This window comes from Nomascus leucogenys, chromosome 19 (assembly GCF_006542625.1).
Source record: "Nomascus leucogenys isolate Asia chromosome 19, Asia_NLE_v1, whole genome shotgun sequence".
In the NCBI taxonomy this organism is placed as follows: domain Eukaryota; kingdom Metazoa; phylum Chordata; class Mammalia; order Primates; family Hylobatidae; genus Nomascus; species Nomascus leucogenys.
Window position 1 is genome coordinate 47472370 of NC_044399.1, and position 14627 is coordinate 47486996.

A 14627-nucleotide genomic window follows, 5' to 3' on the forward strand; every position below is an offset into this window, starting at 1 on the left:
TTAATCCACTTGTTGAAATCACTGTAATTATTTCAGAATAGCCATTTTCGATGAAGTTGCCAAATAATCGTTCACTGTAAAAGGGAAAGCAAATGGGAAGTGCCTAAACAAGACGTTTGAATATTCAAAATTTCCCCTCAGTTTGCTTCTCAGAAAGAATCCTCAGTTTGGCCTGGTGGCTCATGTCTGTAATCTCATCACTTTGGGAGGCTGAAGCAAGAGGATTACTTGAGGTCAGGAGTTTGAAACCTGCCTGGACAACATAGCAAGACCCCGTTTCTATCTTTAAAAAAAAATTCTTATACAATACTTCATAAATTATTAGAGGTTAGTAGGAAGTATAGGCTTGACTTTGCCAGTGACTAAAACTCAGTTATTGACTATGGAAATGTTTTAAAATGAGCCAGTATAGTTGTTAGTAAAATAATTCTAATATGACAGAAGCATTGATATTAATGGAAGCTTCACTTCTGTTTGCATATGTAACATTCCTAGCACTGCTAATAGTTGTGGCAACCAAAATAAATTCAGTATATGTGACATGGCAGAATTCTGTTATTGGGTCTGTAACAGAAGTCGACAGCCTTTAACTCTACTGGCTTTATGGGAGGCCCTTGAAAATATTGTAAATTTCATTAATGACTGAAGGTGAAGTGTTTAGAAAGATGGCCACAGATTGTCTTAAGTCAGAGAGAACCTTTCTATCAATTCAGCATTGTCCCAGCTTGCCATCTTATGATAAATAAGCTATTTGTCCTTTTGTTTAAAGGTCTGGAAAGGAGTTTGGAGCATAAAAATGTAAGAAATGTAAAGTATAATTAACCTTATAATTATACTCTAAAGAAGGTTTTTTTTGTTTTGTTTTTGTTTTTTTTTTTTTGAGATGAGTCTTACTCTATTACCCAGGCTGGAGTGCAACGGCATGCTCTCGGCTCACTGCAGCCTCTGCCTCCTGGGTTCAAACGATTCTCCTGCCTCAGCCTCCTGAGTAGCTGGGATTACAGGAGCCCACCACCATGCCCACCTAATTTTTGTATTTTTAGTAGAGATGGGGTTTCACCACATTGGCCAGGTTGGTCTCAAACTCCTGACCTTGTGATCTGCCCGCCTCGGCCTCCCAAATGCTGGGATTACAGGCATGAGCCACCGCACCTGGCCTGAAGAAGTTTTTTGGTGTTGATTTGCTTAATTTTATTTTTAAGAAAGTTAAGTTTTATAAACTCTTCTAGTCTTATTTAGTATACAGGCAGTCCTTGATGTGCATGGTAGTATGGGACTGTAAAAATGACTGCATAAGCTAAACTTCTGCAAAGTAATCTTAATAATCAGTGGGAAAAATTATAATTGTTTCATGACCTTTAAAATTTTTTGTTAAAGCATAAACTCTGTTACTGTCAGTTATAATTATAGAAATGTGAAAAAATAGTAAAACTATTATTTACAGTGTATTATAAATATTAGAATCATTGAGAGTTAACGTGTTTCATTTCTTTGTTAATAAACTTTTCATGCACATTTTTTACTTATCTAGTAGTCTGCTTATTGAGTAGTTTGCCTTCTCATCATGTGTCTGTGACACAGAGCAAGTATCCTTTCTGTGCCTTGGCAAATTGTCATATTCCTTTCTAATTTTCTTTCTAATCATGATCATGATGTGCATCTGTTATTTACATAGTAATTTGTGAACTGAAAGACTACCAATAAAGTTTATACTGTATGCAATTACAATTAATATACAGTGGTAACTGTTATTTGAACCATGTTGTAGGGAACTAGTGTTATTTAACTAAATTATGGTAACTGAAATTGGTGCATAACAAAACTGTAAAACAAGGACTGCCTATATCCTTTTCAGTGCACTAAATGCTACATGATTGTTTCTTACCTTGCCCTATGTACTTATCATGTCTTTTTAAAAATGTACCCAAGGAACAGAAATAATAAACCAAATAGAGAAGCAATCTGTGGAATGAAGATTCTTCTAAAACTTTCTCATATAGCAGGGAAAGAAACTCATCTTTCTTATCCAGACATTGTTTTGGTATTATAATTATAAATTGTTACAAATCTCTATGGTAAGTAGGTAAAATAAAGGAATTTAATTATTCCAGGGGTAGGATGAGGGGAAGCTGGTACATTCCTTCTCACAGTAGCTTAGAATAATGTTTTTCTTAAGAGAAATTCATAACTTTTTTATTTGCAAATGATCTGTAATTGTAATTGCTAAGTGCAGTGTTGTCACTCAAAATACGAATGTATCTAAGAATTTCAGCACCTACTGTGATACTAAAACTATTGTATGCATACTCTTAAAAATAAGGGTGGGCTCAGTGGCTTATGCCTGTAATCCCAGCACTCTGGAAGACCGAGGCAGGTGGATCACTTGAGGTCAGGAGTTTGGGACCAGCTTGGCTAACATGGTGAAACCCCGTCTCTACTAAAAATACAAAAATTAGCTGGGCATGGTGGCTCATGCCTGTAATGCCAGCTATTCGGGGGGCTGTCGCAGGAGAATTGCTTGAACCTGGGAGGCGGAGGTTATAGTGAGCCAAGATCATGCCACTGCACTCCAGCCTGGGCAACAGAGCGAGACTCCATCTCAAAAAAAAAAGAAAGAAAAAAAAAAATATATATATATGTGTATTTATCTATATATACATACATATATACACACACACACATACCACATCTAAGTCTAGTTTAAGTTTTTTATAGGTTATGCACTGTGGAAGAAAGTTTGACTTTTTAATGTTGAGTTCCCTTGTAGTTTTTATTTTAGAAGTCATTACACACTGGTGTAATTCTAATTCTGATTTTTATTCAGTTTTCATCTCATGTATGTAAGCCCTCTTACTATGTACAGCATTGTAAGATTTAACAATTTTATTAATCTGTTATGCTAATAAATTAATAATTTGTTATGCTGTTTAAGCCGGGAAGGTAAAACCGTTCTCAGAAATAATCATGGGTTTCATCCATGTTCATTAATAACAGTCTGTGTGAGTAACCTGCATGTTACCTGTTTTTGTTTGGTTTTGCTACTTTGTATTAGATCAAAAGTCTAGGGTTTTTCCTTGCTCTATGGCTAGCTAGCTGAATGCCCTGCCCCTTAATTTTAAGTCTCAGTATCCTCATCTATGAAATGAAGAATAATGCTTGTTTCACAAGTTTAAGGATATAATGCCAAGGTGCATCAAAACACTTTGTAAACTAAAAAGCAGGTTGCACATGTAAAATTTAAATACCTAATTTTTGAAATTACTTTTGCTACTGTTTCACCATCACAAGTATTTAGCATTTCAGTCTTTTAAATTTGTATATTTTTTCCCTGAGATGTATCTACACTGTGAGTAGTTAGAGTCTTGTTCTTGATTTGCCTTATTGAATCTAAGACTTAGAGCTTAATGTTTATGAATTATGTTTCCACAAAGATAGATCTAAGAGTGTATCTCCCTCAAAGGTAATACAATAGCTTCAAAGGTAGCATTTCACCCACAGAGGAAGCTATTGGGTATTGCAATAATTACATGAAATAGATGCTGGTTGAGAGACCTTAGTGTGAGTCTGGAGCTGCAAAAGTTTTTTGAATAAGACCTCTTTTACTTCCAAAGGTTATAGTAATGTCCATGAATTAACATTAAATAGAACATATCTCCATTGTACTCACCTTCAGAATATTCCTGTATGAAGTTGGCAGTGCACATAGAATGGTTTTAATAAAGTAAAAGGAAAGAAAATAGAGTACTACTCCTCCAAGAAAAAAACATAAAGGGCCAAAAAAAAAAAATTGTGTGGACCAAGAAAAAGTACCATAAATCATTAACCCATTTATGCCTAGTGTTCCATTATTGGAACTAGGCTTGTGGGAGTTATTTATATCCTACTGCTCAAGGCCATCATCAGGGTTTGATTTTTCACACACAAAAAATTTGCAACCTCAGGTATAAATGGGTTAATGCCTTTAGCATTATTTCATTGCTTCTCTAAATATCATGTGTTAGTTACTATAAGCCCTTTATCGCAGGTGTATGGTTAGTGTGTATTACATTTATAGAGAAAAATGAGAGTATTTATGTTTAGAAATTAAAGGCTAAATTTTAATTTTTAAAAATCTTACCACTTTTATTAGTGATCTTGAAAAAATTCATTGAGTTTCTTTTTCTCTTAACTTTTATTTTAGTTTTGGGGTACATATGCAGGTTGGTTCTGTAGATAAATGGTATATCACGGGGGATTGATGTACATATTCTTTTGTCGCCCAGGTAATAAGCCTAGTACCCAATAGGTAGTTTTTTACTACCCTCCCAACCTCAAGTAGGCCCCTGTGTCTATTGTTCCCTTCTTTGTATCCATGTGTACTCAGTGTTTAGCTCCCACTTATCAGTGAATTTGGTTTTCTGTTCCTGTGTTAGTTCACTTAGGATAATGGCCTTCAGCTCCATCCTTGTTGCTGCAGAGGACACTATCTCGTTCTTTTTTATGGCTGCATATCTGTACCACATTTTCTTTATTCAGTCTACTGTTGTTGGGCATTTAGTTTGATTCAGTATCTTTGCTATTGTGTTTTGCTATTGTGAATAGTACTGCGATGAACATAACGTGCATGTTTTTATGGTAGAAGGATTTATATTCCTTTGGGTATATACTCAGTAATGGCATTGCTTGGTTGAATTGGTTGTTCTAAGTTCTTTGAGAAATCCCCAAACTGCTTTCCACAGTAGCTGAACTAATTTACATTCCCACCAGCAGTATGTAACTGTTCCCTTTTCCCTGCTGCCTTGCCATAATCTGTTATTTTTTGACTTTTTAATAATAACCATTCTGGCTGGTATGAGATGATATCTCATTATGGTTTTGATTTGCGTTTCTCCAATGATTAGTGATGTTCAAGCATTTTTTCATATTCCTGATGGCTGCGTGTATGTCTTCTTTTGAAAAGTATCTGGCATGTCCTTTGCCCACTTTTTAATGGAGTGGTTTTTTGCTTGTTAATTTAAGATTCTTACAGATTCAGGATATTAGATCTCGGTCAAATGCATAGTTTGCAAAAATTTTCTCCTATTCTGTGGGTTGTCTGTTTACTCTGTTCATAGTTTCTTTTGCTGTGCCGAACCTGTTTAGTTTAATTAGATCCCATTTGTCAGTTTTTGGTTTTGTGGCAATTGCTTTTGGCATCTTCATCATGAAATCTTTGCTCATGTCTATGTCTGGGATGGTATTTCCTAGGTTTTCTTCAAGGGTCTTTATAGTTTTAGATTTTACATTGAAGTCTGTAATCCATCTTGAGTTGATTTTTGTATATTGTGTAAGGAAGGGGTCCAGTTTCAATCTTCTGTATATGGCTAACCAGTTATCCTAGCACCATTTATTGAATGGGGCGTTCTTTCCCCATTGCTTCTTTTTGTCAGGTTTGTCGAAGATCAGATGGTTGTAGACGTATGGCTTTATTTCTAGGCTCTCTGTTCTGTTCCATCGGTCTATATGTCTATTTTTATACCAGTACCATTCTCTCTTGGTTCTGTAGCCTTGTAGTATAGTTTGAAACAGGTAATGTGATGCCTCTAGCGTTGTTCTTTTTGCTTCGGATTGCTTTGGCTCTTTGGGCTCTTTTTTTATTCCATGTGAATTTTAGAATAGAGTTTTCCATAAATTTTAATTTGTGAGAATGTATCTACGTGGCCTTTGTCTAATTAAGTGATTCTAAAGGATATCCTTTTTCTTAGAAGGCCAACTTTTTAAGTTCAGATGAGCTATTTTAGAATCAGTTCTGCTTACTTGAAATTCTAGTAAATGTAATACCATTTTAGAGATGTTAAGTGTAATCTTTCATTGTTAGAAACAAAACAAATTATTTAGCATTTCAGAAGATGATGCCTAACATTCTGTTGCCTACTTTAATTTCAGGTTGGGCATCTTTCATTCCCTGGCCTCATTTAACAAAATCTTGTGGCAATCCCTTTCTCCTTTTTTACATGAAATATTTCATTTTCAAAAGAAATTTTTGAAAAAATACTGTTTTCATATCCAACCATCTGAATTGGTACATCTGAAGGGAAAATAATCAGTCAAATCTCCAGTTCACCTCTGTTCTAAAGGGTGAAATATGGCCTCTGTATACCTGGGTAGCCTTTCTTATAATCATTTGACTTCTTGAGTTAGTTATCAGTTTTGTTCCTGACATGCTAGAGGTTCAGTTTTCACAGGGTTTCTCTAAATCATATTTTTTCAGCTTTTTCTTTTTCTAATGGTGGAGCCCTTGATAAATCTTATGTTGGACATTGAGAGTATAAGTTTTCCAGTATTCTTTTGCGATCACATTTAATTAGTTAGGCTCTGTAACTAATTTCAAGGTGTGAATCTTTTTTGCAAATTAAAGGCAAATAATTGAATATTGGTATGTTTCCTACTCATGGAAATTATAATGGCACATCTATAACCAAGAGAAACTGAGATGGAGTGGAGAGCATTTTTTTAATTAAAAAAAAAAAAAGCTTCTGAAAAACATAAAATACTATATGTTCATGTAAGCATAAGTTATGTAATTTTTCCAGTCTTAGTTAAATCAATTATAATTCAGATAGTGCCAAAACTGAAACACAAACTAATATCCTACATCACCTATAAATGTCTATGTGGTTTTTAAAAATTATTTCAAAAAAATCCATAAATTGAAAAATAAACCTTAAAAGGCTTCTAAGCTCAACCATCATTAAATGATAGATGCAAGTGGTAATGTTTACACTGTTGTATTTCCTTTCCTGTCAGAATTTCTCGATGTCAGAATAGATCCAGAATACTCAAGTGTACTTGATTCATCCTTGTAGAATGGATCTAGACAAGTCTGATGTTGCACATACAAATAAGCAGAATATGTTACTAATTGTGTTTAATTTCATATGTATTTAGCCAAAGAAGTGCCCTTTCTAGTACAAATAATAATTTATGTTGTGGATAATAAAAATATTTTGTCACCTTCATAGTTTGAGCTGCTATTGTGGTTTCTTCTTTTAAAAAAAAAAAAAAAACTTGCAAAGTGCTGTTTTGCTTTCGTTTTTACTTAAAATGAAGTATTTTTTTCTATTTGGGTAATTTTGTGGACCATACTATGACTTGATTATCAAATGCTGCATATCATTGATTTTGTTCTTTTCTAGCCTCTTGTTGCTGTACCACATAGAATTCACTCAACAAGTAGAAATGTGAGAGAAGAAAAAACACGCTCAGAGATAAACTGTAAGTATATACTATACACAGTTTATGATTTAATGATACAAAATAAGTTATAATTTAGTTGCAGTTATTTTTGTTTTATTTCCTTCTGAATAGTTTTTCTTACTAAACACTGTTAAAGGTAAAGTTTAATTAGGGCAGTAAGAATTTCATTTTCCTTATTCTTGTGGAATTTTTGGTGGCAGGGTGGGATGTATTTATGTTGTTACTATTTGGGAGGATAAGTTAATTCCTGGAATAAGCAGGGTAGAAGTAATTAAGGCAGTGCCGTAAATGCCTATGTGCATGTAACTCACCGAGAGAGCTTGTTAAATGCAGTTTCAGATTCAGTAGACCTGGGATGGGATCTGAGGTTCTACTAACAAGCTCCCACGTCATTCATGCACTCATGATCCAAGGGTAACAGAGAAATAGAGGTCCACAAACTGCCCTAGCATCTGAGTAACCTGGAAACTTTTAAAAAGGGAATCTCAGGCACCATTTTTCCAGAGTCCAATTCAATAGGTCTTGGATTGGCCCAGAAACCTTTTAAAATAGACCCCCAGTTATTTCTTAGGGGCAGCCAAGTTATGGGCCCACTAAGACAAGTCATTCATTCACATGGGATCCAGTACTGTCAACTCATCAGTGATAAACTGCCAACAGGAATCCCTCGAACAATAGTGCCTTAACTTTTTTATTCCTTAGAAGCATTTATTCTCTGAGTTTTGTTCCAGTGATACCTGGAAAGTATGGTGGGTTATATAAAAAGCTCAGGAGTGGGATTTGGTACTTTGTTTGCCAACATTTAGTTGTGTGATCATATGAATTATCTTTAAAGCTCCTGCTGAAGTCACGTCTTAAATTTGCTAATTTCACCACAAAACTATTTTTCCGAAAATGGCATCCTTAGCACGTGAGAGCATTTCTCATCTTTTTAATATACAAAAAGTAATTATGAAATATCTTTATCATTTCTTTAATATACAAAAAGTAATTAGAGGCCAGGTACAGTGGCTTATGCTTGTAATCCCAGCACTTTGGGAGGCCGAGGTGGGCAGATCACTTGAGGCCAGGAGTTCAAGACAAGCATGGTCAACATGGCGAAATCCTGTCCCTGTGTAAGCTACCAAAATTAGCCAGGCATGGTGATGGGCACCTGTAACCCAGCTACTTGGGTGGCTGAGGTATGAGAATCGCTTGAGCCTGGGAGGCCGAGTTTGCAGTGAGCTAAAATCCTGCCACTGCACTCTGGCCTGGGCAAAGAGCAAGATTCTGTCTGGGGAAAAAAAAAAGGTAATTAGAGATGACTTGCAGTTGATTTAGAAAACTTTATGTATTCAGTACTGTTGAAAATGTAATTTAAAGTACTCTCCAAGATGGCTAAATAGGAACAGCTCCGATCTACAGCTCCCAGCATGAGCGATGCAGAAGACGGGTGATTTCTGCATTTCCATCTGAGGTACTGGGTTCATCTCACTAGGGAGTGCCAGACAGTGGGCACAGGACAGTGGGTGCAGTGCACTGTGTGTGAGCCAAAGCAGGGCGAGGCATTGCCTCACTCGGGAAGCGCAAGGGGTCAGGGAGTTCCCTTTCCTAGCCAAACAAAGGAGTGACAGACGGCACCTGGAAAATCGGGTCACTCCCACCCTAATACTGCGCTTTTCCGATGGGCTTAAAAAATGGCACACCAGGAGATTATATCCCACATCTGGCTCGGAGGGTTCTATGCCCTTGGAGGGTTCTACGCCCACGGAGTCTCAGTGATTGCTAGCACAGCAGTCTGAGATTAAACTTCAAGGTGGCAGCGAGGCTGGGGGAGGGGCGCCCACCATTGCCCAGGATTGATTAGGTAAACAAAGCAGCCAGGAAGCTCGAACTGGGTGGAGCCCACCACAGCTCACGGAGGCCTGCCTGCCTCTGTAGACTCCACCTCTGGGGGCAGGGCACAGACACACAAAAAGCAGTAACTTCTGCAGACTTAAATGTCCCTGCCTGACAGCTTTGAAGAGAATAGTGGTTCTCCCAGCATGCAGCTGGAGATCTGAGAACAGGCAGACTGCCTCCTCAAGTGGGTCCCTGACCCCCGAGCAGCCTAACTGGGAGGCACCCCCCAGTAGGGGCAGACTGACAGCTCACACGGCCGGGTACTCCTCTGAGACAAAACTTCCAGAGGAACGATCAGGCAGCAGCATTCGCGGTTCACGAAAATCCGCTGTTCTACAGCCACCACTCCTGACACCCAGGCAAACAGGGTCTGGAGTGGACCTCTGGCAAACTCCAACAGACCTGCAGCTGAGGGTCCTGTGTGTTAGAAGGAAAACTAACAAACAGGAAGGACATCTACACCAAAAACCCATCTGTACATCACCATCATCAAAGACCAAAAGTGGATAAAACCACAAAGATGGGCAAAAAAACAGAGCAGAAAAACTGGAAACTCTAAAAAGCAGAGCGCCTCTCCTCCTCTAAAGGAACGCAGTTCCTCACCAGCAACGGAACAAAGCTGGACGGAGAATGACTTTGACGAGTTGAGAGAAGAAGGCTTCAGACGATCCAACTCCTCCGAGCTACAGGAGGAAATTCAAGCCAAAGGCAAAGAAGTTAAAAACTTTGAAAAAGAATTAGATGAATGTATAACTAGAATAACCAATACAGAGAAGTGCTTAAAGGAGCTGATGGAGCTGAAAGCCAAGGCTCAAGACCTGCGTAAAGAATTTAGAAGCCTCAGGAGCCAATGCGATCAACTGGAAGAAAGGGTATCAGCGATGGAAGATGAAATGAATGAAATGAAGCGAGAAGGGAAGTCTAGAGAAAAAAGAATAAAAAGAAACGAACAAAGCCTCCAAGAAATATGGGACTATGTGAAAAGACCAAACCTACATCTGATCGGTGTACCTGAAAGTGATGGGGAGAATGGAACCAAGTTGGAAAACACTCTGCAGGATATTATCCAGGAGAACTTCCCCAATCTAGCAAGGCAGGCCAACATTCAGATTCAGGAAATACAGAGAACGCCACAAAGATACTCCTTGAGAAGAGCAACTCCAAGACACATAATTGTCAGATTCACCAAAGTTGAAATGAAGGAAAAAATGTTAAGAGCAGCCAGAGAGAAAGGTCGTGTTACCCACAAAGGGAAGCCCATCAGACTAACAGCTGATCTCTCGGCAGAAACTCTACAAGCCAGAAGAGAGTGGTGGCCAATATTCAACATTCTTAAAGAAAAGAATTTTCAACCCAGAATTTCATATCCAGCCAAACTAAGCTTCATAAGTGAAGGAGAAATAAAATCCTTTCCAGACAAGCAAATGCTGAGAGATTTTGTCACCACCAGGCCTGCCCTAAAAGAGCTCCTGAAGGAAGCACTAAACATGGAAAGGAACAGCCGATACCAGCCACTGCAAAATCATGCCAAATTGTAAAGACCATCAAGGCTAGGAAGAAACTGCATCAACTAACGAGCAAAATAACCAGCTAACATCATAATGACAGGATCAAATTCACACAAATCAATATTAACTTTAAATGTAAATAGACTAAGTGCTCCAATTAAAAGACACAGACTGGCAAATTGGATGAAGAGTCAAGACCCATCAGTGTGCTGTATTCAGGAAACCCATCTCACGTGCAGAGACACACATAGGCTCAAAATAAAGGGATGGAGGAAGATCTATCAAGCAAATGGAAAACAAAAAAAGGCAGGGGTTGCAATCCTAGTCTCTGATAAAACAGACTTTAAACCAACAAAGATCAAAAGAGACAAAGAAGGCCATTATATAATGGTAAAGGGATCAATTCAACAAGAAGAGCTAACTATCCTAAATATATATGCACCCAATACAGGAGCACCCAGATTCATAAAGCAAGTCCTTAGTGACCTACAAAGAGACTTAGACTCCCACACAATAATAATGGGAGACTTTAACACCCCACTGTCAACATTAGACAGATCAACGAGACAGAAAGTTAACAAGGATACCCAGGAATTGAACTCAGCTCTGCACCAAGCGTACCTAATAGACATCTACAGAACTCTCCACCCCAATCAACAGAATATACATTTTTTTCAGCATCACACCACACCTATTCCAAAATTGACCACATAGCTGGAAGTAAAGCACTCCTCATCAAATGTGAAAGAACAGAAATTATAACAAACTATCTGTCAGACCACAGTGCAATCAAACTAGAACTCAGGATTAAGAAACTCACTCAAAACCACTCAACTACATGGAAACTGAACAACCTGCTCCTGAATGACTACTGGGTACATAACGAAATGAAGGCAGAAATAAAGATGTTCTTTGAAACCAACGAGAACAAAGACACAACATACCAGAATCTCTGGGACACATTCAAAGCAGTGTGTAGAGGGAAATTTATAGCACTAAATGCCCACAAGAGAAAGCAGGAAAGATCCAAAATTGACACCCTAACATCACAATTAAAAGAACTAGAAAAGCAAGAGCAAACACATTCAAAAGCTAGCAGAAGGCAAGAAATAACTAAAATCAGAGCAGAACTGAAGGAAATAGAGACAAAAAACCCTTCAAAAAGTTAATGAATCCAGGAGCTGGTTTTTTGAAAAGATCAACAAAATTGATAGACTACTAGCAAGACTAACAAAGAAGAAAAGAGAGAAGAATCAAATAGACATAATAAAAAATGAAAAAGGGGATATCACCACCGATCCCACAGAAATACAAACTACCATCAGAGAATACTGCAAACACCTCTACACAAATAAACTAGAAAATCTAGAAGAAATGGATAAATTCCTTGACACATACACTCTCCCAAGACTAAACCAGGAAGAAGTTGAATCTCTGAATAGACCAATAACAGGCTCTGAAATTGTGGCAATAATCAATAGCTTAACCAAAAAGAGTCCAGGACCAGATGGATTCACAGCCAAATTCTACCAGAGGTACAAGGAGGAACTGGCCCCATTCCTTCTGAAACTATTCCAGTCAATAGGATGGACTCATTCTTAACCTACTTATCAGATCTAAGGGCCATTTGATATCTGAGCCATTAACAGCTTAAAAGCATGTACACACCCAGACATAACTGGAGATACTACAGGGCTGTGTTTCTCGACCAGTTTTTTCCTTATGCCTCCTATTGCTAAATATTCAAATCCCATGATCTTCTTTCATTGGTATTAACATTCACAATAAATTTACATACAAAGTTGAAATCAAACCATTAGAAAACTGATTATGCTTTGAAATCTCACTCTTTTCCTCACCTTGGTTGAGAAGTTTTGGTTTTGGCTGAAGCTCTTACTAGTTGAAATGTAATATATTGTGGCTATTTGTTTTCTTTTTATTGTTTTATATTTTTTCCTCTGCTTTTATCTCAGTGGACTTGAGGGTTTTACCCAGGTTATAAGATCAGATAATGATAATGAGCTATAGAAATAAAAGGTAAAGATACTGAAACATTCAATACATTAGAAAGCAAAGAAAAAGAAAAGATGAATGTAGTACAGTTAATCTGTGTCTACTCTGGCTAGTTTATACTTTAGCTGCAGTGGTTGTTTTTGGTTGTGTAGCAAACCCAAAATTTAGCAGCTTAAAACAGTAAACATTTTTTAAATCAACTCCCATATTTTTTATTTTAAATCTTATAAGACAATATTATTGTCATTAACCATGGTCAATATTAATCTGTATTTGTGTATTTACCAATTTTTTGCTGTTCATTCAATACTGTATTTCTGTACCACTACTTAAGGATCTCTTTTGATTAAATAATTCCTTTTAGTATTTCTTTTAGTATAAGTCTGAAGGTACTGAATTCTCTCACTTTCTGTATATCTGCTCATGTTAAACAATAAACACTTATTGTCTCTAACAGATTTTGAGAGTCAGGAATCCAGGACAGGTTAGCTGAGTGATTCTGGCTCAAGGTCTCATGAAGTTGCACACAGGATATCAGCTAGGGCCGGAGTCATCTGAATGTTTGACTGGACTGGAAGATTTACTTCCAAGCTCATTCACGTAACTATTGGCCAGAGGCTTCCCTTCCTTGCCAGGAGGCCTCTCTTTAGGTGTGTACATGCTTTTAAGCTGTTAATGGCTCAGATATCAAATGGCCCTTAGATCTGATAAGTAGGTTAAGAATGAGTCCATCCTATTGATTGGAATAGTTTCAGAAGGAATGGGGCCAGTTCCTCCTTGTACCTCTGGTAGAATTCGGCTGTGAATCCATCTGGTCCTGGACTCTTTTTGGTTAAGCTATTGATTATTGCCACAATTTCAGAGCCTGTTATTGGTCTATTCAGCCTGTTATTGGTCTCTCTTTAGGGCTGCTCACAGTGTGACTTCCTCCAGAGCAAGTGATCCAACAGAGAGAGCCCAAGACAGAAGCTTTATCTTGGAACTCATATACAGTTACTTCTGCTCTGGTCTTTTGGTCACATCAGCCAACCCTGATCCAATGTGGAAGCATTTTGAATACCAAGAGGCAGGAGTCACTGGGGGCCATCTTACAGGCTGGCTTCCACAAGTACCCTGTATCAGCGGCTGTCTACCCACCTAAATACTGAGTTAAGATTGTCTCAGCCAGGCACAGTGGCTCACGCTTGTAATCCCAGCACTTTGGGAGGCCGAGGCGGGTGGATCACCTGAGGTCAGGAGTTCCAGACCAGCCGAGCCAACATAGTGAAATCCTATCTCTACTAAAAATACAAAATATTAGCCAGGTGTAGTGGCGCACACCTGTAGGCCCAGCTACTCAGGAGGTTGAGGCACAAGAACCGCTGGAACCCAGGAGGTGGAGGTTGCAGTGGGCCGAGATCACGCTATTACACTCCAGCCTGGGCAACGGAAAGAGACTCTGTCTCAAAAAACAAAAAAGATTGTCTCTGTTTTATGCCTGGTCACAGCAAAGTAGCAAGTTAGAACCTGATTGTACACACCTATAATTTTGTTAATCATCTTTTCTTACTGTGGAAAACGCTTAGAATTAACAAATTAAGCTTTAGCAGTTAAGACTTTATTGGGCTTTTTCCAGCTAACATACAAATGGCCATCAGATACATGAAAATACGTTCAACATCACTAATTGTAAAGAAAATGCAAATCAGAAAAGAAAAACCCCAATGAGATATCATTTCACCCTAGTTTAAATGGCTGTTGTTAAAAAGCCAAAAAATAACACATGCCGGTGAAAATGCAGAGAAAAGGAAACTCTTACATACTATTGATGGAAATGTAAATTAGTACAGCCACTATGGTAAACAGTATGGAGATTCCTCAAAAACTAAAAAGAGAACTACCGTATGATTCAGAACCACTGGATTATGCATCCAAAACAAAGGATATCAGTGTATCTAAGAGATATCTACACTACCAAGTTTATTGCAGCATTATCACAATACCCAGGATGAAGAATCAACCTATATGTCT

The 14627-nt window shown here is 37.8% G+C and overlaps 1 protein-coding gene across 2 annotated transcripts in view; it reads left to right on the top strand.

The window, feature by feature from the left end:
• Positions 1 to 14627, top strand: part of MAP4K3 (mitogen-activated protein kinase kinase kinase kinase 3) — a 188317-nt gene that overhangs the window by 112932 nt on the left and 60758 nt on the right. For both annotated transcript variants that reach the window (XM_003262766.3, XM_003262767.3), the window contains exon 13: positions 7155 to 7233. In XM_003262766.3, coding sequence (XP_003262814.1) covers positions 7155 to 7233 — 79 coding nt within the window. The remainder of the gene's footprint in view (positions 1 to 7154; positions 7234 to 14627) is intronic.